Below are 27,347 nucleotides of genomic sequence, written 5' to 3'. Positions count from 1 at the left end.
ATGGAGAAGGAAGAAGAAGAGACAAGGGAAATTTTGCTCCCCAACTGGCATGGAAGTGGGTCCATGGGTATTACCCTGGATCAGAATGAGGAAGGTGTGTTTGTGAAACAGCTCGTTCAGAATTCACCAGCGGCCAAAACGGGAATTGTAAGAGAAGGTAAGTAACTGTGCCATGGAAAACTTAAATTAATCTATCCAGCACCTCCAAACAGGGTTTTGTATCATAGAAACATAGAATTTGACGGCAGATAAGAACCACTCGGCCCATCTAGTCTGCCCATTTTTCCTGATGTAAGGGAATATTCTAGGTGAGGCCTGACTCAAGATCTGTAAAGTGGCATAACTACTTTCCTCTTTCTACTACTAATGCTTCTCCCTATGCAACCCAGCACCCTGCTTGCTTTTTGAGATAATTAATTGCATTGTCTGCTTACCTTTAAGTCATCAGATATAATTACTCCTAAGTCCCTCTCTTCCATTGTTACTGACAGTACAGTGCCACTAATACTATATTCTGCCTTGGGATTTTTACATCCTAAATGCATTACTTTACATTTATTAATATTGAACTGCAGCTGCCACACACTCGACCATTCTTCTAATTCCATTTGGGTTGTTCCACCTGGAATGTCTATCATGCTGCAGACCTTTTGTATCATCTGCAAAAAGACATATCATATACCAATAAGACCGTCTGTAATATTATTAATAAAAATTCAAAAAGTACAGGTCCCAATGCTGATCCCTGAGGTACCCCACTAGTGACAAGGCCGTCCTCTGAATATACACCTTAAACTACAACCTTCTGCCTCCTATCACTCAACCATTGGCCTATCCATTCAACTATTCTGGTATCCATACCCATACCCCTTCTCTGTAAACACAGCTGTGTCGCATGTCACCCCATGTCTCTTGGCTAACAAGGGTCCCCCACCGTCATCTTCCTGTGATACATGATTTTATATATATATATATATATATATATATATATATATATATAAAAATAACTTGGTAAATAGAGAACACACTCTAATAATGTTTTTTATATTTTTATCTATGAGGTTATAACTAAGCTGTTGACTTGTGTTTAACCCTGGTTACTTCCTGTCCTTAGATTTGGACTATGAGCCACAAACAAAACTGGTTATTCTCAGCTCAGGGCTAGTGTAACAGACCACCCACATCCTCTATTTTAAGGCCAGCAGTATAGGAAATAGGGGTTGCAGAGGGGGCAGCTACAGCCAAACCACAGATACCAGGGTAACAAGCCACAGTGCAACCAGTAACCTGGGGACTATGTTTTTCTTGCTCCCCGCTACTTAGAGTTGTCAGGAGTTAATGGCACATATAACGATGTCAAGGGAGCTGTAGCTAGATACCATTATTTGTACTTTTTTTTTTGTACTCCTGTTGACCTGGTAGATACTAGGAATGTCGGTCACCATATGCCTTTCCTACATGATGTTTGTATGCAACATTCTGCATTAATCTAACACCGGTTCAGGATCAGCCAAATGTTTTAGAGCACAGGAGTCCTTTCCACCTAGTTACACCCAAGTTAAAATAATTCTTAACCTAATATCCACCTGCTTGTAGCCACTTTGGTACCAGTAATTGGAATCTTGGTGAATTTTACAAACAGTCAATTGGCAATGATTGCAAGTAGAGGGCATCAATGTCATGTGTGTCATGTTTTAGACCTTAGAACGCATGGGATATCTGTGAGAAAGTGGGCAAGTATAAGCAAATGAAAGGTGGCCTGAAAATCACCTAAGTTTCATACCCTATTGTTTTAGGAAATCACCTCTATACACCTAAACAGTGCCAGTCCATTTTGCAATGTATATGTATCTCAGAGGGGATTGTGGGAGATGAAGTTAAACATAAGGTTGTGAAAACATGGGTCAATTTCCCCTGTATTAAACCATGTTGCCACTAGAATTCTCCCCATCTTCTGTCTCAATTCACAAGTTGGCACACTTGCTTGTCTCTTATGTACAGGTGATCAGATTGTAGGTGCCACTGTCTACTTTGACAACATGTCATCGGATGATATTGAGAGGCTGCTAACTAATGTAGGACAGCACACTGTGGGCCTTAAACTGCAAAGGAAAGGGGACAGATCACCCCAGCCTGGAGTGTCCTTGTCTCATGATGTCTTCAGCCTAAAAAGTCCTGATGTTGTTCTGGTAAGTAGAATTTAGTACATTTGATTATTTTTTGGTAATCAACATAAAGTGGTGAATTGGATCATCTTATGATGTTTAAGTAAGCTCTATGGCGACTTACATCTACCACTAAAATCTCTCAACTAAGTGGTATATTTGTTATTGTTTCTATTATATATATTCTGTTTTCCTGCCCCCACCCCAAACTACACATGTCTGCTAGAAGTTCAGTGTGCATCTGATCAGAGCCGGCCTTAGGTGTTCTGGCGCCCTGTGCGGACTACTCCTCTGGCGCCCCCCCATCCCAAAAAAAGAAAGGAATAAAAACTTGTAACAAAACCCCAATCACTATATACTACGCCAAACATTGATGTGGTCTAGGCCTACCACTTAATTGTCTGGCTTAGTAGTAGGGATGCACCGAAACGAATTCTGGACTGAAAACGAAAGTGCAGCATTTACCTGGCCAAAACCGAATATGACCCCCCCAACACCATAAAAAATCTAACACTTTTATTTAAAGTAAGTAACACACCAAAATAGGAGAAAACAATTAAATTATATATATATATATATATATATATATATATATATATATATATAAAGTCCAAAAATAGTTACCGGCACTCCAGGGACTTTCCAAATAACCACACAAACAACTTCGGTTTTCAAGTCTATATATATCATATATATATATGATTAACAGCAATCACATTCCTATCATGCCCAGGCATACCCAGATTCCAGGATTTACTCGCAGACTTGGCATGATAGGAGTATGATTGCCCTATCTACCCCTTCTCACTCTCTTCTGCCGTATCTACCCCTTCTCACTCCCTTCTCCCTATCTACCCCCTTTCCCCGTCTCACTCCCTTCTCCCTATATACGCCCTCCTAACTATCTACCCTTTCCCTCTTTGAAGTTCACTTACCTTTCAGGAGTCCTGCGGTGGGGGTGCAAGGCCTCTGCCTCCCAGCTCTGCCACTGTATGGAACAGTATAGAGTGATGGGAGTTATGATGTACTTTTAGAGCATAATTAGATCATGAAAAAGACATTGGAAATGGCACAGCATAACACCCATCACTCTCACACACTTACCAATCCACACACTTACCAATCCACACATATACTAATCCACACGCATACCAATTCTTACGCATACAATCCACACGTATACACTAATCCACACATATTTACCAATCCACACAAATACCAATCCACACATACTAATCCACACATATATACCAATCCACACACATACCAATCCACACGTATACCAATCCACACACATACCAATCCAGACGTATACCAATCCACACGTATACCAATCCACACGTATACCAATCCACACGTATACCAATCCACACATATATACCAATCCACACATATATACCAATCCACACATATATACACTAATCCACACACATACCAATCCATTCTCACTGAATGCTTTCCTACCTTTCCTCTTTTCTCCTTACAGCTCCTTTTCCTCCTCTTTGTTCTTCTTCTTCTTCAGTTATTCTGTCTTCTTCCGGGTCAGAGGGCACGGACAGCGGTGGGCGCGGCTTCAGTGTTGTGCGCCGGGATCTGACAACAAACCCCGGCGCACAGCAGCTGTTGCCGCGTGGATCACAAGGGAGCGGTATCAGAGGTCTTTAACAGACCTCCGGCTCCCTTGAGTGATGTTAAGCCGGGTTCAAGGGAGATCCTTGAACCGGCTTAAAATCACTCAAGGGAGCCGGAGGTCTGTTAAAGACCTCCGATACCGCTCCCTTGCGAGCCTGCTCCTCCAGCGGCGGACATTACTGTCCGTCTCTGGAGGGGTGACGGGTGCCCCCCGGGGCAGCGGTACGCTATGGTGGCGGCGGCACCCCCTGGAGTGTGGCGCCCTGTGCGGTCGCACAGGTCGCACACCCCAAAGGCCGGCCCTGCATCTGATGATGTCATAACCAGAGTCCCAAGCAATGTGCAAAAAAAAACAAGGGCCAGGAGACAATGTTGCACTGCTTTCACCTGCACATATTTATAGCTCCAATTATTTTGTACATTCTGTACCCAAATGCTTAAGCACCCAAATGCCAGCTCTTGATAATCTGTTGATAATCATATGGTGACGAGAAACGTGACAAGTGAATGAGAAATGATGAGGCTTTTAGACACTTCCTTTCATAGAACTTTACTATACCTTCTTGTGAACAGAAATGACATCTTGCGATGTTCAAGACTATTGCGTAATTTAGGTTAATCAATATACATATATTTATATTTTTTTTAAAGAGTGGCGATGATGAGGAATACAGACGCATTTACACAAAAAAGATTAAGCCACGTCTGAAGTCTGAAGAGATTCTGGAGCCAGAAACACAAACAAGGACAATCACTGTCACTAGAAAAGTGGCTGCCTACACTGTGGATGTGACTGGATCTAAAGATTGCAAGGAGATTGACATCAGCAGTCCTGAGTACAAGATTAAAATTCCCAGGCATGACATAACTGAAATTTCCAAAACCAATGTGGAAACTGAAGAGGACAAAACTATAATAAAAATCCCAGGGACTGACTTTACGGGTAAAACCTTTCAGGTAGAAGGAGAGCAAGCATTATTCACAGCCAGAGGTGGTGTCTCTCTGTCTGGAGATTCATTAAGTGTTCTCAGCACAACTGTCCACTATCATGAGCGTAGCAGGGAAGTGTTTGATCTTCCTAGTATTTGCACAGATTCAAGAGTCCAAGTAACCAGCGTCTCTGACCCAAAAGTTCAGAGTTACACAAGCAAAACTGATGTGTTTGGAACAGAGCATGAAGACCTAAAGCACATTGTTAAAAGAACCGATTTTGACACTACAAAAGCAAAATCAAGTGTTGACATTAGTGCTCCATCTAAACCATCAACTATCTTGCCTGACTTTGATTACAAAGGAGAAAATGTGGTTGACACCCTTGCAAAATCTGACATATCTGTGTACGGCCCGAAAATAGATGTATCGGAAGTAGAACTCCCAGAAGGAAAGATAAGAATACCCAAATTTCAGATGCCCAAATTTGGTATCTCTGGACCAAAGACAAACAGCGCAACCAGCGACCCCACAACGACTCCAGGAGGACGTGATTTCTTTGCATCACAAACTGACATCAAAAAAGTCTCACATGAAAGCACAACAGCAAAAGGTCTTTCTGTGGATATGAGAGAACCTGACAAAGATAGTTATGGGGGGAAGATTCAGATCCCTGCATTTAAAATGCCAAAGTTTTTTTACTCTGGAACAAAAGGTGGGACTGCAAACATTGATTTAAATGTTCCCCAAGCAGCTGTTGAGACTCCCACCCCTGAAACTGTACACGAATTTCAGATTGCAAGCTCACAGTTGGATGGTAAGAATATTGATGGTAAAGTAAAAGCTCCAAAGATTGATCTACCCATTTCTATGTCTGATAAAAAGCTAGACCCAAAGGGTCAGAAAATTGAATTTAAAGGTCCAAATATCAATGTGAAGTCAGGTTTAGAAATTGACAGTGCAGCGGGGAACATAAAAGGTTCCAAACTAAAAATGAAATCAATGAATGTTGACCTACCAAAGGTTTCCATGCCTGATGTTGACCTTAATTTGAAAGGTTCCACTTTAATAGGGGATGTTGATATTGCTGATATATCTGAACACAAAGTAGACCCTTCTGAAATGGGTATTAAAATTCCAAAGAGTGAAGTTGACATAACTTGTCCTAAGTTTGACATTAATACTTCAGAGGTCAATACTGATGCTCAAGAAGCCAAGATAAAGAGTCCTACATTTAAAATGCCTTCAATGAATATTGAATTGCCAAAAGTTTCAGGGCATGATGTGGATCAAAAGGAAACTATTATTTCAGGGCCCAATCTTAAAGGGTATTTAAAAGAAGCCAAAGTTCATATTGATCGCCCAGACCTTTCAGTTATGCCAGATGTCTGCCCTGATGGCAAACTGGAAGGGTCCAAATTCAAGATTCCTTCTATGCAAATGTCAATGTCTAATAGGGACCTTCATCTAAAAGGGCCTAAACTGGAAGGGGATTTGAAAGGTCCTGAGGTTGAGCTTGATATATCAGGTGGAAAGGTAGATATTGAAGGTCTACAGGGGAAAGGCAAAGGTCCTAAAGAGGAAGGAGATTTGAAAGGTGTCAAAGTAGACATCAAAGGTCCAGACATGAATATAGAGGTACCAGATGCTGAATTTAAAGGTTCAGAAGGTAAATTTAAAATGCCTAAATTTAAAATGCCTAAATTCATGTCTGGAACAAAGATTGATGTTCCAGATGTAAGTGTCAAAGAGGAAGCAGATATTTCAGTACCAAAAATAAAAGGAGAGCTTAAGGGCCATGATCTTGAAATTGGAGCTATTGACATAGATAGTAAAGTAAAAGGTTCCACATTTAAAATGTCTGCAGTTAGTCTCCCTAAAGAATCAATGCATGATTTTGATCTCCATATTGGAGTCCCTAAACTAGACAGAAATGTAAAAGGTTCTAAGGTTGACATCACACAGCCCAAAATGGAAGGCCCAGACATGGACATTAATGTTCCAAACCTAGATATTAGTGGTCCAAAGTTGGATATGGAGGGTCCTGAGGGAAAAATAAAGGGTCCAAACTTCAAGATGCCTACAGTGCATGTTCAGAAAGTGTCAATGCCTGACACAGATCTGAAAAGCCCTAAAGTGAACGATTTGAAAGACCCCAAAGTTGACATCAAAGGGAAAGAAATTAACTTAGAAGAGCCAGATATTGAATTAACAGGTTTAGACGGAAAATTTAAAATGCCTAAATTTAAAATGCCTACATTTGGTATGTCTGGACAAAAAGTTCCAGGTGTAGATGTGAAATTGCCAGAAGGAGATATTGATATATCGGACCGAAAGGTAGCTATTGAGGCTCCTGTAGTAGACATTGAAGGTCCAGTAGGGGAAGTCAAAGGACCTAAATTTAAGATACCTTCAATGAATGTCCACTTACCAAAAGTATCAATCCCTGATGTTGATTTAAACATTAAAAGTACTAAGTGGAAGGCAGATGCAGATATGTCCGTACCTAATTTAGAAGATTCAAATAACCCAGAAGTAAACATAAAAGGTTTAGAGGTTGAAACTGGAGATGTAGATATTGATGTAGATGGGAAACTAAGGGGTCCGAAATTTAAAATCCCTTCAGTTCATTTAACCAAAGTGTCCATGCCTGACCTTGATACAAGTTTTAAAGATCCCAATCTGAAAGGGGATGTTAATTTAAAAAATCCTAAAGCTGATCTGAAGGCTGACCTAGATTTGTCAGGTGTTGATTTGGAAGGTCCAGAAGGAAAGCTAAGGATGCCAAACATTAAAATGCCTAAATTTGGAAAGGCTGAGGGCCTAGATATGGATGTTACACTACCAAAAGGTGATATTGATATGACTTGTCCAAAGATTGATCTTGAAACTCCTGAACTGGAGATAGAAGGTCCAGAAGGTAGAGTTAAAGGTTCTAAATTTAAGAAGCCAACAATGCATGTGAATTTACCTAAAATGTCAATGCCTGATGTGGATTTTAATCTGAAAGGTCCTAAAGTGAAAACTGGGATTTATACTGTAAATCCTAATTTGGAAAGTGAACTAAAAAGCCCAGACGTTAAATGTCCAGAAGTTGCTTTTGAAGGTCCAGATGTAGATATTGAGGTTTCAGATGTGAAGGGGAAAAAGAAAATGCCCAAATTCCATTTGCCAAAGTTCAGCTTTTCAGGACCAAAATTAGAAGGTTCAGATGCAGATGTCAAGATACCAAAAAGTGACCTCAATATATCTGGTCCCAAGGTAAATATGGATACTCAGGAAATGGATGTTGAGAGTCTAGAAGGGAAGGTAAAAAGTTCTAAATTTAAGATGCCTTCGATGCATCTTCCAAAAATGTCCATGCCTGATGTGGACTTAAATATAAAAAGTCCTAAATGGAAGGCAGGAGCAGATATTTCAGGACCCAGACTAGAAGGAGATTTGAAAGCCACAGAACTTGACATTAAAGCGGTTGACCTTAAGGCTTCTGATCTGGAAGTAGAAAACCCAGAAGTAAAAGGTAAAATGAAAATGCCCAAATTTCATCTACCTAAATTTGGATGGAAAGGAGAAAGTGCAGACCTAGATATGAAATTGCCAAAGGGTGACACTGACATATCTGCTGATATGAGAGGTCCAGAAATATATTTAAAGGCTCCAGAAGTAGATCTTACTGCACCAGATATAGGGATTGAAGAAAAAGGAAACGTAACAATACCCAAACTACAGCTGCCCAAGTTCAGTGTATCTGGACTCAAAGTAGAAAGTCCAGATGTTAAACCAAAAATATCAACACCAGACATAGATATTAATGTGAAAGGTTATGCGGGGAAAGATTTGGAAGGGGATCTTAAAGGTCCAAAAGTAGATCTTGATATTCCAGGGGTTGATGGAAAAGTGAAAGGGCCCAAATTCAAGATGCCTTCAGTGAATCTCCCTAAAGTGTCCATGCCTGATTTTGATTTGAATTTGAAGGGCCCTAAAGTGGAAGGGGACATAAAGGGTCCCAATGTTGACACCAAGGGTCCAGAATTAGATGTGGATGTTCCAGATGTAGACATTGATGGAAAAGTGAAAGGGCCCAGATTCAAGATGCCTAAAATGTCAATGCCTGATTTTGATCTAAGCCTGAAAGGCCCTAAAGTGGAAGGGGACGTAAAAGGTCCCAAAGTTGACATCAAGGGTCCAGAATTAGATGTGGATGTTCCAGATGTAGACATTGATGGAAAAGTGAAAGGGGCCAAATTCAAGATGCCTTCAATGAATCTGCCTAAAATGTCCATGCCTGATGTCAACCTGAAAGGTCCTAAACTAGAAGGGGATTTGAAGGGACCCAAGGTTGACATTAAAGGTCCAGAACTAGATGTGGATGTTCCAGATGTAGACCTTGATGGAAAAGTAAAAGGGCCCAAATTCAAGATGCCTTCAATGAATCTGCCTAAAATGTCAATGCCTGATTTTGATTTAAGCCTGAAAGGCCCTAAAGTGGAAGGGGACGTAAAAGGTCCCAAAGTAGACATCAAGGAACCAGAATTAGATGTGGATGTTCCAGATGTAGACATTGATGGAAAAGTAAAAGGGCCCAGATTCAAGATGCCTTCAATGAATATGCCTAAAGTGTCCATGCCTGATTTTGATTTGCATCTTAAAGGCCCTAAAGTAGAAGGGGACATAAAGGGCCCCAAAGTTGACATTAAGGGTCCCCAGGTAGATGTTGATGCACCAGATGTAGACATTGATGGAAAAGTGAAAGGCCCAAAATTCCAGATGCCTTCCATGAATCTGCCTAAAATGTCAATGCCTGATTTTGATTTAAGCCTGAAAGGCCCTAATGTGGAAGGGGGCATAAAGGGTCCCAAAGTTGACACCAAGGGTCCAGAATTAGATGTGGATGTTCCAGATGTAGATTTTGATGGAAAAGTGAAAGGGCCCAGATTCAAGATGCCTTCAATGAATATGCCTAAAGTGTCCATGCCTGATTTTGATTTAAATCTAAAAGGCCCTAAAGTAGAAGGGGACATAAAGGGCCCCAAAGTTGACATTAAGGTTCCCAATGTAGATGTTGATACACCAGATGTAGACATTGATGGAAAAGTGAAAGGGCCCAGATTCAAGATGCCTTCAATGAATCTGCCTAAAATGTCCATGCCTGATGTTGATTTAAACCTGAAAGGCCCTAAAGTGGAAGGGGGCATAAAGGGTCCCAACGTAGACATCAAGGGTTCAAAATTGGATGTGGATGTTCCAGATGTAGACATTGATGGAAAAGTAAAAGGGCCCAGATTCAAGATGCCTTCAATGAATCTGCCTAAAATGTCCATGCCTGATTTTGATTTAAGCCTGAAAGGCCCTAAAGTGGAAGGGGACATAAAGGGTCCCAAAGTTGACATCAAGGGTCCAGAATTAGATGTGGATGTTCCAGATGTAGACATTGATGGGAAAGTGAAAGGGCCCAAATTCAAGATGCCTAAAGTGTCCATGCCTGATTTTGATTTGAGTCTAAAAGGCCCTAAAGTGGAAAGTGACATAAAGGGTCCCAAAGTTGACATCAAGGGTCCAGAATTAGATGTGGATGTTCCAGATGTAGACATTGATGGAAAAGTGAAAGGGCCCAAATTCAAGATGCCTTCAATGAATCTGCCTAAAGTGTCCATGCCTGATTTTGATTTAAATCTAAAAGGCCCTAAAGTGGAAGGGGACATAAAGGGCCCCAAAGTTGACATCAAGGGTCCAGAATTAGATGTGGATGTTCCAGATGTAGACATTGATGGAAAAGTGAAAGGGCCCAAATTCAAGATGCCTTCAATGAATCTGCCTAAAATGTCAATGCCTGATGTCAACCTGAAAGGTCCTAAAGTAGAAGGGGATTTGAAGGGACCCAAGGTTGACATTAAAGGTCCAGAAATAGATGTGGATGTTCCAGATGTAGACATTGATGGAAAAGTGAAAGGGCACAGATTCAAGATGCCTTCAATGAATCTGCCTAAAATGTCAATGCCTGATTTTGATTTAAGCCTGAAAGGCCCTAAAGTGGAAGGGGACGTAAAAGGTCCCAAAGTAGACATCAAGGGACCAGAATTAGATGTGGATGTTCCAGATGTAGACATTGATGGAAAAGTGAAAGGGCCCAAATTCAAGATGCCTTCAATGAATCTGCCTAAAATGTCAATGCCTGATGTCAACCTGAAAGGTCCTAAAGTAGAAGGGGATTTGAAGGGACCCAAGGTTGACATTAAAGGTCCAGAATTAGATGTGGATGTTCCAGATGTAGACATTGATGGAAAAGTGAAAGGGCCCAGATTCAAGATGCCTTCAATGAATCTGCCTAAAATGTCAATGCCTGATTTTGATTTAAGCCTGAAAGGCTCTAAAGTGGAAGGGGACGTAAAAGGTCCCAAAGTAGACATCAAGGGACCAGAATTAGATGTGGATGTTCCAGATGTAGACATTGATGGAAAAGTGAAAGGGCCCAAATTCAAGATGCCTTCAATGAATCTGCCTAAAATGTCAATGCCTGATGTCAACCTGAAAGGTCCTAAAGTAGAAGGGGATTTGAAGGGACCCAAGGTTAACATTAAAGGTCCAGAACTAGATGTGGATGTTCCAGATGTAGACATTGATGGAAAAGTGAAAGCGCCCAGATTCAAGATGCCTTCAATGAATCTGCCTAAAATGTCAATGCCTGATTTTGATCTAAGCCTGAAAGGCCCTAAAGTGGAAGGGGACGTAAAAGGTCCCAAAGTTGACATCAAGGGTCCTGAATTAGATGTGGATGTTCCAGATGTAGACATTGATGGAAAAGTGAAAGGGGCCAAATTCAAGATGCCTTCAATGAATCTGCCTAAAATGTCCATGCCTGATGTCAACCTGAAAGGTCCTAAACTAGAAGGGGATTTGAAGGGACCCAAGGTTGACATTAAAGGTCCAGAACTAGATGTGGATGTTCCAGATGTAGACCTTGATGGAAAAGTAAAAGGGCCTAAATTCAAGATGCCTTCAATGAATCTGCCTAAAATGTCAATGCCTGATTTTGATTTAAGCCTGAAAGGCCCTAAAGTGGAAGGGGACGTAAAAGGTCCCAAAGTTGACATCAAGGGTCCAGAATTAGATGTGGATGTTCCAGATGTAGACATTGATGGAAAAGTGAAAGGGCCCAAATTCAAGATGCCTTCAGTCAATATGCCTAAAATGTCAATGCCTGATTTTGATTTAAGCATGAAAGGCCCTAAAGTGGAAGGGGACATAAAGGGTCCCAAAGTTGACATCAAGGGTCCAGAATTGGATGTGGATGTTCCGGATGTAGACATTGATGGAAAAGTGAAAAGGCCCAAATTCAAGATGCCTTCAATGAATTTGCCTAAAATGTCCATGCCTGATGTCAACCTGAAAGGTCCTAAAGTAGAAGGGGATTTGAAGGGACCCAATGTTGACATTAAAGGTCCAGAACTAGATGTGGATATTCCAGATGTAGACCTTGATGGAAAAGTAAAAGGGCCCAAATTCAAGATGCCTTCAATGAATCTGCCTAAAATGTCAATGCCTGATTTTGATTTAAGCCTGAAAGGCCCTAAAGTGGAAGGGGACGTAAAAGGTCCCAAAGTTGACATCAAGGGTCCAGAATTAGATGTGGATGTTCCAGATGTAGACATTGATGGAAAAGTGAAAGGGCCCAAATTCAAGATGCCTTCAGTCAATATGCCTAAAATGTCAATGCCTGATTTTGATTTAAGCCTGAAAGGCCCTAAAGTGGAAGGGGACATAAAGGGTCCCAAAGTTGACATCAAGGGTCCAGAGTTGGATGTGGATGTTCCGGATGTAGACATTGATGGAAAAGTGAAAGGGCCCAAATTCAAGATGCCTTCAATGAATCTGCCTAAAATGTCAATGCCTGATTTTGATTTAAGCCTGAAAGGCCCTAAAGTGGAAGGGGACGTAAAAGGTCCCAAAGTTGACATCAAGGGTCCAGAATTAGATGTGGATGTTCCAGATGTAGACATTGATGGAAAAGTGAAAGGGCCCAAATTCAAGATGCCTTCAATGAATCTGCCTAAAATCTCCATGCCTGATGTCAACCTGAAAGGTCCTAAAGTAGAAGGGGATTTGAAGGGACCCAAGGTTGACATTAAAGGTCCAGAACTAGATGTGGATGTTCCAGATGTAGACATTGATGGAAAAGTGAAAGGACCCAAATTCAAGATGCCTTCAATGAATCTTCCTAAAATGTCAGTGCCTGATTTTGATTTAAGCCTGAAAGGCCCTAAAGTGGAAGGGGACGTAAAAGGTCCCAAAGTTGACATCAAGGGTCCAGAATTAGATGTGGATGTTCCAGATGTAGACATTGATGGAAAAGTGAAAGGGCCCAAATTCAAGATGCCTTCAGTCAATATGCCTAAAATGTCCATGCCTGATTTTGATTTAAGCCTGAAAGGCCCTAAAGTGGAAGGGGACGTAAAAGGTTCCAAAGTTGACATCAAAGGTCCAGAATTAGATGTGGATGTTCCAGATATAGACATTGATGGAAAAGTGAAAGGGCCCAAATTCAAGATGCCTTCAGTCAATATGCCTAAAATGTCCATGCCTGATTTTGATTTAAGCCTGAAAGGCCCTAAAGTGGAAGGGGACGTAAAAGGTCCCAAAGTTGACATCAAGGGTCCAGAATTAGATGTGGATGTTCCAGATGTAGACATTGATGGAAAAGTGAAAGGGCCCAAATTCAAGATGCCTTCAATGAATCTGCCTAAAATGTCCATGCCTGATGTCAACCTGAAAGGTCCTAAAGTAGAAGGGGATTTGAAGGGACCCAAGGTTGACATTAAAGGTCCAGAACTAGATGTGGATGTTCCAGATGTAGACATTGATGGAAAAGTGAAAGGGCCCAGATTCAAGATGCCTTCAATGAATCTGCCTAAAATGTCAATGCCTGATTTTGATTTAAGCCTGAAAGGCCCTAAAGTGGAAGGGGACGTAAAAGGTCCCAAAGTTGACATCAAAGGTCCAGAATTAGATGTGGATGTTCCAGATGTAGACATTGATGGAAAAGTGAAAGGGCCCAAATTCAAGATGCCTTCAGTGAATATGCCTAAAATGTCAATGCCTGATTTTGATTTAAGCCTGAAAGGCCCTAAAGTGGAAGGGGACGTAAAAGGTCCCAAAGTTGACATCAAGGGTCCAGAATTAGATGTGGATGTTCCAGATGTAGACATTGATGGAAAAGTGAAAGGGCCCAAATTCAAGATGCCTTCAATGAATCTGCCTAAAATGTCCATGCCTGATGTCAACCTGAAAGGTCCTAAAGTAGAAGGGGATTTGAAGGGACCCAAGGTTGACATTAAAGGTCCAGAACTAGATGTGGATGTTCCAGATGTAGACATTGATGGAAAAGTGAAAGGGCCCAGATTCAAGATGCCTTCAATGAATCTGCCTAAAATGTCAATGCCTGATTTTGATTTAAGCCTGAAAGGCCCTAAAGTGGAAGGGGACGTAAAAGGTCCCAAAGTTGACATCAAAGGTCCAGAATTAGATGTGGATGTTCCAGATGTAGACATTGATGGAAAAGTGAAAGGGCCCAAATTCAAGATGCCTTCAGTGAATATGCCTAAAATGTCAATGCCTGATTTTGATTTAAGCCTGAAAGGCCCTAAAGTGGAAGGGGACGTAAAAGGTCCCAAAGTTGACATCAAGGGTCCAGAATTAGATGTGGATGTTCCAGATGTAGACATTGATGGAAAAGTGAAAGGGCCCAAATTCAAGATGCCTTCAATGAATCTGCCTAAAATGTCCATGCCTGATGTCAACCTGAAAGGTCCTAAAGTAGAAGGGGATTTGAAGGGACCCAAGGTTGACATTAAAGGTCCAGAACTAGATGTGGATGTTCCAGATGTAGACATTGATGGAAAAGTGAAAGGGCCCAGATTCAAGATGCCTTCAATGAATCTGCCTAAAATGTCAATGCCTGATTTTGATTTAAGCCTGAAAGGCCCTAAAGTGGAAGGGGACGTAAAAGGTCCCAAAGTTGACATCAAAGGTCCAGAATTAGATGTGGATGTTCCAGATGTAGACATTGATGGAAAAGTGAAAGGGCCCAAATTCAAGATGCCTTCAGTGAATATGCCTAAAATGTCAATGCCTGATTTTGATTTAAGCCTGAAAGGCCCTAAAGTGGAAGGGGACGTAAAAGGTCCCAAAGTTGACATCAAGGGTCCAGAATTAGATGTGGATGTTCCAGATGTAGACATTGATGGAAAAGTGAAAGGGCCCAAATTCAAGATGCCTTCAATGAATCTGCCTAAAATGTCTATGCCTGATTTAAACCTAAAAGGTCCTAAAATAGAAGGGGATTTGAAGGGACCCAAGGTTGACATTAAAGGTCCAGAATTAGATGTGGACACTCCAGATGTAGATATTGATGGAAAAGTGAAAGGGCCCAAATTCAAAATGCCTTCAATGAATCTGCCTAAAGTGTCCATGCCTGATATTGATTTGAATTTAAAAGCTCCTAATTGGAAGGGAGATGCAGACCTAACAATTCCAAAGGTAGGAGGAGACTTTAAAGGTCCAGAAATTGATCTAGAAGCACCAGATGTTAATCTAGAAGGTCCTGAAGGAAAGCTGAAATTACCTAAATTTAAAATGCCAAAGTTTGGTTTCTCTGGACCCCACATAGAGGATCCTTCTATACTTTTACATAGTGACATTAATGTACCAAAGGTAGATATGTCTACTCCAGATTTGGAAATAGAAGGACATGAGTATAAAGTGAAGGGACCTAAATTTAAAATGCCATCAATAAATGTAAATTTACCAAAACCAACCTTGCCGGACATTGACATGGATTTAAAAACTCCCAAACTGAAAGGAAACTTAGACGCAACTGATCAAAATTTGGATGTTAACTTGAAGGCTCCAAAAGTTGAAATTCAAAGTCCTGAAATTGATACTCCAAGTCCTAATTTAGCTGTTGATTTGCCAGAAGGAAATGTAAAAAGCTCCAAGTTCAAATTACCTTCATGGGGATTCTCTAAACCCAGTGTTTCAATGCCAGATGTTGACCTTAGTGTAAAGAGCCCAAATGTAAAGGGTGGCATTGATGCTTCTATGCCCAAGGGAGGAAGCCTTAAAGGTCCTGCCTTAGAAATCAGTGGTCCTAAAGTAGATGTTGAAATCCCAGAGGCAAAGGTTAAAAAATCCAGATTTAAATTGCCAAAGTTTAACTTTTCTAGTCCTAAAATACAGGTACCTACCACAGATGTAAAACTTCTAAAAACTGACTTGGAGGCCAGTGGTGTCAATGTAGATATTCCACACCAAGAAGCAAAAGTTAAAGGTTCCAAATTCAAAATGCCCTCATTAAACATTACAAGTCCTAAAGTTTCTATGCCTGATGTTGAACTAAACTTAAAAGGACCCAAAGTAAAGGGAGATGTGGATGTTACAACTCCATCAATTGAAGGGGATTTAACAGGACCAAATCTGCATATGAAGGTACCAGATGTAGACCTTGAAACTCCAGATGTTGATATAGAAGGAAAAGGAAAATTAAAAATGCCAAAATTCAGCATGCCCAAATTTGGGTTTTCTGGCCACAAAGGGGAAACTTCTGATATTGATATTAAGTTGCCAAAGGGGGGCATTGATATATCTGGTGCAAAGGTAGATATAGAAGCTCCAGAGTTGGACATTGAGGGTCCAGATGGTAAAATAAAGGTTCCTAAGGTTAAGATTCCATCTGTGGATGGTAATTTAACAAACATAGCCATGCCTGGTTTTGATTTAAATCTAAAAGGCCCTAAAGTGGAAGGGGACATAAAGGGCCCCAAAGTTGACATCAAGGGTCCAGAATTCGATGTGGATATTCCACATGTAGACATTGATGGAAAAGTGAAAGGGCCCAAATTCAAGATGCCATCAATGCATCTCCCTAAAGTGTCCATGCCTGACTTGGATTTCAACCTTAAAGGATCTAAAGTAGAAGGGGATTTGAAGGCTCCCAATGTTGATATTAAGGTACCCGAGCTAGATGTTGATACTCCCGATGTAGATATTGATGGAAAAGTGAAAGGACCCAAATTTAAGATGCCTTCAATGCATCTTCCTAAAGCATCCATGCCGGATATTGATTTCAATCTGAGAGGTCCTAAAATGGAAGGGGATTTGAAAGGACCAGATTTTGATATAAAGGGTCCTAAAGTAGACGTACCAAATGTAGATATTGATGGAGAAGTGAAAGGGCCAAGATTCAAGATGCCTTCAATGAATCTCCCTAAAGTATCCATGCCTGATTTTGATTTCAACCTGAAAGGTCCTAAAGTGGAAGGGGATATTAAGGGTCCCAAAGTTGATATTGATACTCCAGATGTAGATATTGATGGAAATGTGAAAGGGCCGAAATTCAAGATGCCTTCAATGCATCTACCTAAAGTGTCCATGCCTGACTTGGATTTCAACCTGAAAGGACCTAAAGTAGAGGGGGATTTGAAGGCTCCCAATGTTGATATTAAGGTACCTGAGGTAGATGTGGATACTCCTGATGTAGATATTGATGGAAAAGTGAAAGGGCCCAAATTCAAGATGCCTTCAATGAATCTGCCTAAAATGTCTATGCCTGATTTCAACCTAAAAGGCCCTAAAGTGGAAGGGGACGTAAAGGGCCCCAAACTTGACATCAAGGGTCCAGAATTAGATGTGGATACTCCAGATGTAGACATTGATGGAAAAGTGAAAGGGCCCAAATTCAAGATGCCTTCAATGAATCTCCCTAAAGTGTCCATGCCTGATTTTGATTTAAACCTGAAGGGTCCTAAAGTGGAAGGGGATTTGAAGGGATCCAATGTTGACATTAAGGGTCCAGAATTAGATGTGGATCCTCCAGATGTAGATATTGATGGAAAAGTGAAAGGGCCCAAATTCAAGATGCCTTCAATGAATCTCCCTAAAGTGTCCATGCCTGATTTTGATTTAAACCTGAAGGGTCCTAAAGTGGAAGGGGATTTGAAGGGACCCAAGGTTGACATTAAGGGTCCAGAATTAGATGTGGATACTCCAGATGTAGACATTGATGGAAAAGTGAAAGGGCCCAAATTCAAGATGCCTTCAATGAATCTCCCAAAGATATCCATGCCTGATGTTGATGTTAATTTAAAAGGCCCAAAGTTAGAAGGAGACCTTAAAGGTCAACAGATGGATATTAAGGCTCCGGATGTTGATCTTGAGGTACCAGATGTAGATATTGATGGAAAAGTGAAAGGGCCCAAATTCAAAATGCCTTCAATGAATCTGCCTAAAATGTCCATGCCTGATTTCAACCTAAAAGGCCCTAAAGTAGAAGGGGATTTGAAGGGACCCAAGGTTGACATTAAAGGTCCAGAATTATATGTGGATACTCCAGATGTAGATATTGATGGAAAAGTGAAAGGGCCCAAATTCAAGATGCCTTCAATGAATCTGCCTAAAGTGTCCATGCCTGATTTTGATTTAAATCTAAAAGGCCCTAAGGTGGAAGGGGACGTAAAGGGTCCCAAACTTGACATCAAGGGTCCAGAATTAGATGTAGATACTCCAGATGTAGACATTGATGGAAAAGTGAAAGGGCCCAAATTCAAGATGCCTTCAATGAATCTCCCTAAAGTGTCCATGCCTGATGTCAACCTGAAAGGTCCTAAAGTAGAAGGGGATTTGAAGGGACCCAAGGTTGACATTAAAGGTCCAGAACTAGATTTGGATGTTCCAGATGTAGACATTGATGGAAAAGTGAAAGGACCCAAATTCAAGATGCCTTCAATGAATCTTCCTAAAATGTCAATGCCTGATTTTGATTTAAGCCTGAAAGGCCCTAAAGTGGAAGGGGACGTAAAAGGTCCCAAAGTTGACGTCAAAGGTCCAGAATTAGATGTGGATGTTCCAGATGTAGACATTGATGGAAAAGTGAAAGGGCCCAAATTCAAGATGCCATCAATGAATCTCCCTAAAGTATCTATGCCAGATATTGATTTTAATCTGAAGGGTCCTGAAATGGAAGGAGATTTGAAAGGAACAGATTTTGATATAAAGGGTCCTGAAGTAGATGTACCAGATGTAGACATTGATGGAAAAATGAAAGGGCCGAAATTCAAGATGCCTACTGTGAATCTTCCTAAAGTATCCATGCCTGATTTTGACTTGAACATGAAAGGCCCTAAACTTGAAGGGGATATAAAGGGTCCCAAAGTTGACATTAAGGGTCCTCGGGTAGATATGGATGCTCCAGATTTAGATATTGATGGAAAAGTGAAAGGGCCCAAATTCAAGATGCCATCAATGAATCTCCCTAAAGTATCCATGCCCGATGTTGATTTAAATCTGAAAGGTCCAAACTGGAAAGGAGATGCAAATATGTCAGGTCCCAAGATAGGAGGTGAAATAAAAGGTCCTAAAGTTGACATAAAGGGTCCAGATATGGATGTAGATATGCCTGACATTGAATTAAAAGGGCCAGAAGGAAAACTAGAAATTCCTAAATTTAAAATGCCCAAATTTGGTGTTTCTGAAACCAAAATGGAATGTCCTAATATTGATGTAAATGTTCCAAAAGGTAATCTAAAGATAGCAGGCCCAAATGTGGACTTTGGAGGAAAGTTGGAAGGTCCACATGTAGACCTTAAACTTCCAAAATGTGAACTGGATACGTCAGCTCCAAAGTCAGAGCTAAATATTCCAGATATGGACATTGAGGGCCCCGAGGGTGATTTGAAACTAAAAGTAAAAAAACCAAAATTTGGATTTGGCACAAAATCGCCCAAAGCAAATGTGAAAACACAATCTGACACCATTACCCCAGATGTAGAATTAGATGCAGACATCCCTGATGTAGACCTAGGAGTCAGAGCAAAGAAAAGCAAGTTTAAAATGCCCAAGATTCATATGAGTGGTCCTAAAATCAAGGGGAAAAAAGGAGGATTTGACGTAATTACTCCTGAGGCACAGAGTGACATAAATCTGAATGCCCCTGATGTTGATATCAATGTTTCAAGTGGGGCTACAGATCTTGGCATAAAGGCACCAAGAACCCGCAAACAATTTTTTGGAAAAATCAATTTCCCTGATGTAGAATTTGATCTCAAATCTCCCAAATTAAAAGGAGATGGCTCCTTGCACAGCCCTAAACTAGACTCAAAAGCTGCTGATTTGGACATCGGAGGTGATATAAAAATATTAGAGGGTAATTTGTCATCACCTGGAGTTGGTGTAGAGGGTCCTGATATTAAGGTTAAGAAACCAAAATTCAAGCTACCTACTTTTAATACATCAGGGTCAAAGGTACCTTACACGGACCACAGTCTATCTGGACCAAAGCTTGCAGGGGACATAAATGGTCCTAGCACGGATGCTAATATAAGTGCCACAGGTATTACTATTGAGCCACCTGGTATTTCAGTAGAAAATTCAGTACCAAATATTTCTGTTCCAGGTTTAAATTTAAACTTGAAAGGACCAGAGACTAAAGGAAATATAGATGTTTCTGGAAATATGATCTTAGACCCCCCAAGTACTGGTGTGTCTGGTGAAAAAATTAAAATACCCAAGTTCAGTATGCCTGAATTTGGGGTTTTGGGCTCCTCTGTGAGTGGACCAGCAACTAGCATTGATGTTGGAGCTCCAGAACTTAAAATGTCAGGGTTGGTTGAAGATCTGAAAGGCCCCTCTATCAGGATTCCCGCTGTTGATATTTCAGCTGCAAAGGTTTCCAGTCCTGATGTTGAGATTGATTTTAAAGGACCAACATCTGAAAGTGATATAGACCTTTCTGGTAATTTGAAAAGGCCAAAAATTGATATTAGGGTGCCCAATATTGATACTAAAGTCTTAGATGCTCAGGGCAAAGTGCCTCAGGTAGAACTGTCAGGCTCACAATTTCAGATACCAGAAGTATCTATTCATGGAACTGATACACGTTGGGGAGAAAAACAGTTTAAAGGAACAGAAATTGTAAATATATCTGGACCAAAGGTTGAGGGAAGCCTTACTAGAACACAAGCAGAGGGACAAATACGGTTGAGTAGTGCTGATGAATATTTAGGTGATTCAGTTGGGAAAGTTACTTTCCCCAGACTCATGATGCCTAAATTTAAAAGTTCTGGACCAGAGATGACTGGAAGGGAGGTAGGAGTTGATGTCAACTTCCCAATAACAGATAAACATGTTGGGAAGTCAGGTCAGATTGATACTGAATTAGAAGAGGGTGATATCAAGATAAAAAAGTCAAAGATAAAAATGCCCAAGTTCAACTTCTCAAAAGCAAAGGGAAAAAATGATGCCAGTCTTCCAGATGTTTCCAGTGTGGGCTCTGTTGATGGGGGTCTAGGGTCTGCTACTTTAGAATTGGAGAGTGGAGTTGGTATCTCCCCAAAGGAGAAGACCCCAAAGTATGAGTTTTCCTTGTTTACTAGCAAAAAGACAAGACATAGAACTTCCTCTTTAAGTGAGGAAAACGATGGTTCCACTCAATCTTCACCAAGTGGAACCCTGGAGGCAGAGGGAAGTGAAGTTTCTGTGGAGCCTGGCAAGAAAAAGGGGAAGCATTCTAAGATCAAATTTGGCACATTTGGGGGTTTAGGATCTAAGTCAAAGGGTTCTTATGAGGTCACATTAACTGATGATGAAAATGTCCAATGTAGTGGGGCACCTCTGTCCTCTAGTAAGTCAAGAGTGTCCTCATCATCAAGCAATGACAGTGCCACCAAGGCTGAGTTCCAGCTTCCCAAGGTAGAGGTGAATGTTGTTAAAAAGAAAGAATAAAGTTGTCTTTTTTCCCTCCTCACCCAAAGCATGTATATAAATATATATATGTCTCTGTGTATGTATATACATTTTTGCAAGCTAATAGATTTTCAAAAGGTAACCAAAAGTAATTAATCACACATATATACAGTTTTGTAATTCTGTAAAAGTTTTAACCTTTTTCAAGCAGGAGAAATGTATTATTGTACAATGTCTCTGCAGGTGAGGTACTTCGCTATTTTGATTTAACTGTACGTGGAAATATATTTTTCCATATATATTTTTATATTGCTTACAGCTATATATTTTTTCATTTGTGTGCTTTACAAAAAAAATCAGCAGTTTTATTAAATACACTGTATTAGTGCATTGAATCAATGGGAATGTTAAAATTCTGGGGATTCACAGAAGTCTGTAACACCAGTGGTTACATTTATACCTGTTACATTTGAATAATTATGTAAATATGTTCTACTACACAGTTTATGCAAATCACATTGCATTTTCATGTCTCTAATTAAATATTCTTTTATTGTGCTTTACGTTTTTCTCTTTTGGCCCATGATTTTTCTTTTCATAGTTAATTATTTTTTAACAAAAGCATGGCAAAATGCAAAATGATGACAATGAAGTAACTGTGCATGTATAGATTTTATTTCTTTACATAAATCTGCATTTTCTTTGTTTTTGAAATATGTTCTACATTTGTTTTTCTTTTACATTTTGCTCAACAGAGAGGGTGTTAGGATTACATAATGACAGAATTATGTAAAACTAACAGTTCCCCAGCAAAAAGTCAATATATATTCTGCCCTCCATACCCCATTGTTCAATGCACTTTATTGTATTATAAGATTTTCTCAAGCTATCAATTTTCATAATCAAATGCTGCATGTCAATGGTTTATTTTGCTCTTTTGGTTGGGGGAGAGAGGGTGAAACTTTGTTTCCATTTCTGGTTATAAACAAGAAACAATAAAATGGTTTTAACTTCCAAAATCTGTAAACACTTTAAAGGAAATTCATTATGAAGTGTGTGACAGTGGATTTTCTCAAAGCAAAATAAAGCTTCTAACTTCAACTATTGCTTCTATTGCTACTATTTTTTTTTTTTTTTTTTTAGGGAAACCTTACACTTTGCCATTATATTCATATGTCTTTGTAAAGAGGGTTGACGAAAACAAGCCTTGAAAACTGGCAGACCATCAAGTAACCATTTCAGACAGGGTGGATGCATAAAAGAGTAGGGAAGTGTCAGATTATTTTATTTTGTAATTGTACAGGTTGGAATCCTCTTATTACAGGTTATCGATGTCTGGTTATTCTTAATCTGCCCCCCATGATTCACTAAATTTAAGGTACCATTCTATTTGTCAAGAAAAGAAAGATGAAAACAAGCGCTATGAACTATAACCCACAGAGACCAAAGAAAAGTTCTCATTTGTAGTCATTACGCAACCAATCATATCTGTCTGGTTAAATCTGCTGCAGCCTAAGGTCAGTGCTTTGTTGCCATATGACTACAAGGTACAGTGGGCAAGTACTGTAGATTAGGACTTGCAGACAGCAGTATGGCAGAAGATGGAGTCTGGTGGATGATGACAACCAGGGAGAACGACCGAGAGATAATCAGGATGATCAGACTAGCCAAATTCATGCAGTGAGGAAGCCACAGCACAGTAGACAAGCACTAAAATTTTTTATGTTTTTCAAAAGAAGACCCTACTTGTCCTGAAAAAAAGATGTCTTATTTGTATCGGTACACCGTACATTGAAAAGAGGAATACACCATACATTGTTAAACCATTATTCCTCTTTTCATACATATGGTATAAATGACAGATAAGCTGTATGTCTTTATGGTTCTGTATTGAGACTGTCAGAACGGGGTTGGCACCTTCTGGCCTAGGGGCCAGGAAAGCCAAGACCATTGATCGCCCCCCCCCCCCCCGTAACAAACATACTAGCTGGCACATATCTACAAACACTCTCATGCACTCATGTTAACACACACTCTCTCCCTTTTACCTTGCACTGAGCCTTCTAGCTGCTCACTAACCACCCTTGGAGACAATGTGTGTTTTTATGCTAGTTGTATGAATGCAGTTTGATTAAAGTGAATCAATCACCAGCAAAACATTTAGAATAATTGAAACAGATCTCTTATCAGACTTATTTTTTCAAGTCTAATGTCAGTTCCCTTTGTAAGTGGACTGCTACAACCACAAATCTAATGAAAACACAGGATCGTGCAGTGTTTTTCTTCTATCCTTTCATGTATAAGACGATAGGATACCTTTCACTGATTGCACGCTAGAGGTTTTCCAAACTTGATATGCTTTGAGGGTAGCCTTGATAGTGGTAACAGAATCCAGAACTGTTTCACAAAAGTATATAGGGTTTGATAACACTTTTTTTTTTAACCATTTTATGACCTACCTCTCCAACACATTGTTGTAAAATGTTTTTCCAGGTTACTGGTAAGTACCAAGCAAACTGGTCTGATGAGTCTCGATTCCAGCTGCGATATTCAGATAGCAGGGTCAGAATTTGGCATAAGCAACATGAAAGCACAGATCCATCCTGCTTTGTATCAACGGTTCAGGCTGGTGGTGGTGTAATAGTGAGGGGGACATTTTCTTGGCACAATTTGGGCCCCTTATTACCAATTGAATGTTTCCAGCACCTTGTAGAAAGTATCCCATGAAGAATGAATGAAAAAGGGGGTCTGACCCAGTACTAGCAAGGTATACCTAATAAAGTGGCCAGTGAGGGTATATGCCATTTACTTAAAGTGCCCCTTAGCCTTTCCATTATAAGAAAATAAAACATATATTTTTTTCTGGCTTAAAAAAACATGATACACAAGGTGGTACAATACCCTTGAATCTACATTCAAAGATCTACGTGGAGTGTAATAACATGAGGTAAAAGGAATTCTTACTCCATTCCATCAAGCATTACCATATATATACAGTGAAGGAAAAAAAAATTTGATCCCCTGCTGATTTTGTACATTTGTCCACTGACAAAGACATGATCAGTCTATAATTTTAATGGTAGGCTTACTTGTACAGTGAGAGACAGAATAACAACAAACAAATCCAGAGTAACGCATTTCAAATAAGTTATAAATTGATTTGCATTTTGCTCAGTGAAATAAGTATTTGATACCCTATTGGATCCCAGCAAGATGTCTGGCTCGCAGGTGTCTTTTATGATGAGATTAGGAGCACTCTCTTAAAGGGAGTGCTCAAAATCTCAGTTTGTTACCTGTATAAAAGACACCTGTCCGCAGAAGTAATCAATCAATCAGATTCCAAACTCCCCACCATGGCCAAGACCAAAGAGCTGTCCAAGGATGTCAGGGACAAGATTGTAGACCTTCACAAGGAGCTTGGTGACAACAGTTGGTGCGATTATTCGGAAATGGAAGAAACACAAAATAACTGTCAATCTCCCTCAGTGTGGGGGGCTCCATGCAATGTTCGTGAGAACGGTAATCATCCCAGAACTACACGGGAGGATTTTGTCAATGATCTCAAGGCAGCTGGAACCATAGTCACCAAGAAAACAATTGGTAACACACTATGCTGTGAAGGACTGAAAAACTGCAGTGCCCGCAAGGTCCCCCAGCTCAAGAAATCACATGTTGTTCCCACAGATGACCTATATGGGTTTTGTATAATTAGTTTTTTTCTGTCTTTATTTTTACAAACTGTGTCGAATACTTTCCCCACCGCTACTTATCCTCACCCTACAGCACTTTATGGCAGCCATTAGAAGTAACCAGGATGCGTTTAAAAAGCACGCAAGGGCATCATAAAATCCTTGGATATGCAGATGATCTGCTGTTCGTCGTATCACAGCCATTGCTCTCCATACCAAACATAATAGTTGAGCTGGACTGGTACGGGAACCTCATAAAATCAATCAGGACAAATGACCAACAACCTTGGCAGCTCATCCCCAGTCCTCTCCTATTGTTTCACTTCCCTCTTAACTGACTTGATTGTTAGCTCACAAGAGCTTCTCCTTTTGTACCAGTTTGTTATTGTTTGCAGCTTTAAGTTTATCCTATCGACTCTGATTGTAAATCTACCAGCACTATATGAATAAATGTGGTGTAATGTAATTAGAGATTATAATAGCCTTGGTGCATATATAATCTAAATTTTAATAGACAGGAGACATCATAATTTCCATAACATCTTTACTCCACCAATAGCAGTAAAGAGACAAACATGAAAATCAAAATATATAACCAATCAACATAAAACAGGGACTATAAAGCCTGAAGACTCCTCTTCTTTGATGCAGAGCCAATGTGAAGAACAAATACGAACAGTTGGTATAACAAGAACCAAGCGAAACGACTATTTCCGACGGGTGGAACCAATCACCTCAGAGCCACAGATAGGGCATGATTAAACTGAGAGAAAAAGGGAACAGTAACTGTGTTCCTATAGCATAGGACATAGACAATAACATAGACAGTAACAACAAGAAGGCATAAAAACACGCCACAACCCCCACGCTACAGGAGAAACGAAACGGGAGCAGGGCAAAAATATAAGGTATGGAAAGTAGAAGCCTTGGACCAGTCCGCAGAGTGCAGGACGTCCGTCAGGGAGGTGCCTAGAGACACAGCACCAGAGTCCGCCACCCCTCTGACCGAATGAGTCCCGAAACTGGAGTCAATCCCGGCCAGCCCCAAAAGCCAGCACACCCATCTAGCGATGGTAGGAGAAGATACCAGACGAAAGAGAGAAACATACGAGAGAAGCAGCTGATGGTAAACCCTTGGATTATGAGAGGGCTTGGACAGAAGATATTGCTGAGAGCAGTGAGCCACAGACAAAAGCGCCTGCACTGGATGGGTAGGAGACAGCCGAAGAAAAAGATTTTGTGCGACAAGAGAGCGAGAAAACCACCCCCTCCAGAGAGAAAGAAATGACATCAGCATCGAAAGCCCGGACATCGGAAATGCGGCAAAAGAAAACTAAAGCCAGAAGCAAAGCAAGTTTGGACGAAAGCTGTTTAAGAGAGAGAAGTATTGTTAGGCCAGGATTTCAGAAAATCCAATACTTTCTGGATGTCACAGCGAGAAGAATACCTAGGACCCGGGGGACTAGATAACTGGGCCCTATGCAAAAGATGGCAGACCAGAGGATGCCTACCCAGGGGAGCTCCCAAGACCGGAGAGTGAGAAGCCGAGATGGCTGATCTAAGGTGTCACACCAACCGGTGTAGTACGTACATGGACTGGCTACCCGGTAGAGATGGCACGGCCAATTTCAGTATGTGAGGGGTTAATTCGATTGTATAGGCATGTGGTGCCAAAAGGTCTTCTAAGATAAACTGGTCTTTTGAAGCTGGGACTCCAACCAAGGCCCTCTGCCAGGTGTGAAATTTCACAGGGAGGCGGTGCCTTTAAGTCTGCTAGCCGAGTCATTCACCATATGCCTGTATCCCCTCATAGACCCCGGATTCTTTGATATGCTAAGTGACCACTAGCAGTCAGCAAAACCATTTCATATCCAGGTCATATCCAACCCATATCAATAATAACTCATATATTCATTATCATACCTCCTTGTGTGCATACCTAGCACGGGGAAAGCGCACCCTACAAAAAGAGTACAAACATGGCAGCGCCACTTAACCAGTTTGGAAGGAATTGTGAAGTCTATGATGTTTAGTCATAAGTAGCAAGTGTGACATATCTATGGACTTCACAATTTAGAGGAAATTCATAAATGCACGAATTATGGCTATGGCAAGCACAGGAGGGACAGTAAAATGAAAATAAGTTATTTGGACTGATATGTTTCCACCACACAAGGGGGAGGTCACTTATGGTACACCT

The 27,347-nt window shown here is 40.6% G+C and overlaps 1 protein-coding gene across 1 annotated transcript; it reads left to right on the top strand.

Moving 5' to 3' along the window:
• On the top strand, positions 1 to 21,497 carry LOC149298599 (neuroblast differentiation-associated protein AHNAK-like). The gene is made up of 9 exons (XM_089487335.1): positions 1 to 157; positions 2,002 to 2,189; positions 4,449 to 9,078; positions 9,205 to 11,997; positions 12,118 to 13,893; positions 14,014 to 14,751; positions 14,878 to 17,895; positions 18,037 to 18,237; positions 18,352 to 21,497. Exons 1-9 carry the CDS (start codon positions 1 to 3, stop codon positions 21,495 to 21,497), a joined length of 16,647 nt encoding a protein of 5,548 aa, XP_089343461.1.
• Positions 21,498 to 27,347: the final 5,850 nt, after the last annotated feature.

The sequence above is a fragment of the Sceloporus occidentalis genome, unplaced genomic scaffold (genome assembly GCF_023333645.1).
Source record: "Sceloporus occidentalis isolate IW3139 unplaced genomic scaffold, rSceOcc1.0.p SCAF_32, whole genome shotgun sequence".
Lineage (NCBI taxonomy): Eukaryota > Metazoa > Chordata > Lepidosauria > Squamata > Phrynosomatidae > Sceloporus > Sceloporus occidentalis.
The sequence above is the reverse complement of the archived record's forward strand: the minus strand, read 5'-3'. Positions and strand labels throughout refer to the sequence as shown.

Coding starts and splice junctions, on each gene's coding strand:
- LOC149298599 (XM_089487335.1), top strand. CDS start 1: ATGGAGAAGGAAGAAGAAGAGACAAGGGAAATTTTGCTCCCCAACTGG. Junction 14,752..14,877: donor TCCCAAAGTTGACATCAAAG/GTCCAGAATTAG, acceptor TAAGCCTGAAAG/GCCCTAAAGTGGAAGGGGAC. Junction 17,896..18,036: donor GTTAGAAGGAGACCTTAAAG/GTCAACAGATGG, acceptor TCAACCTAAAAG/GCCCTAAAGTAGAAGGGGAT.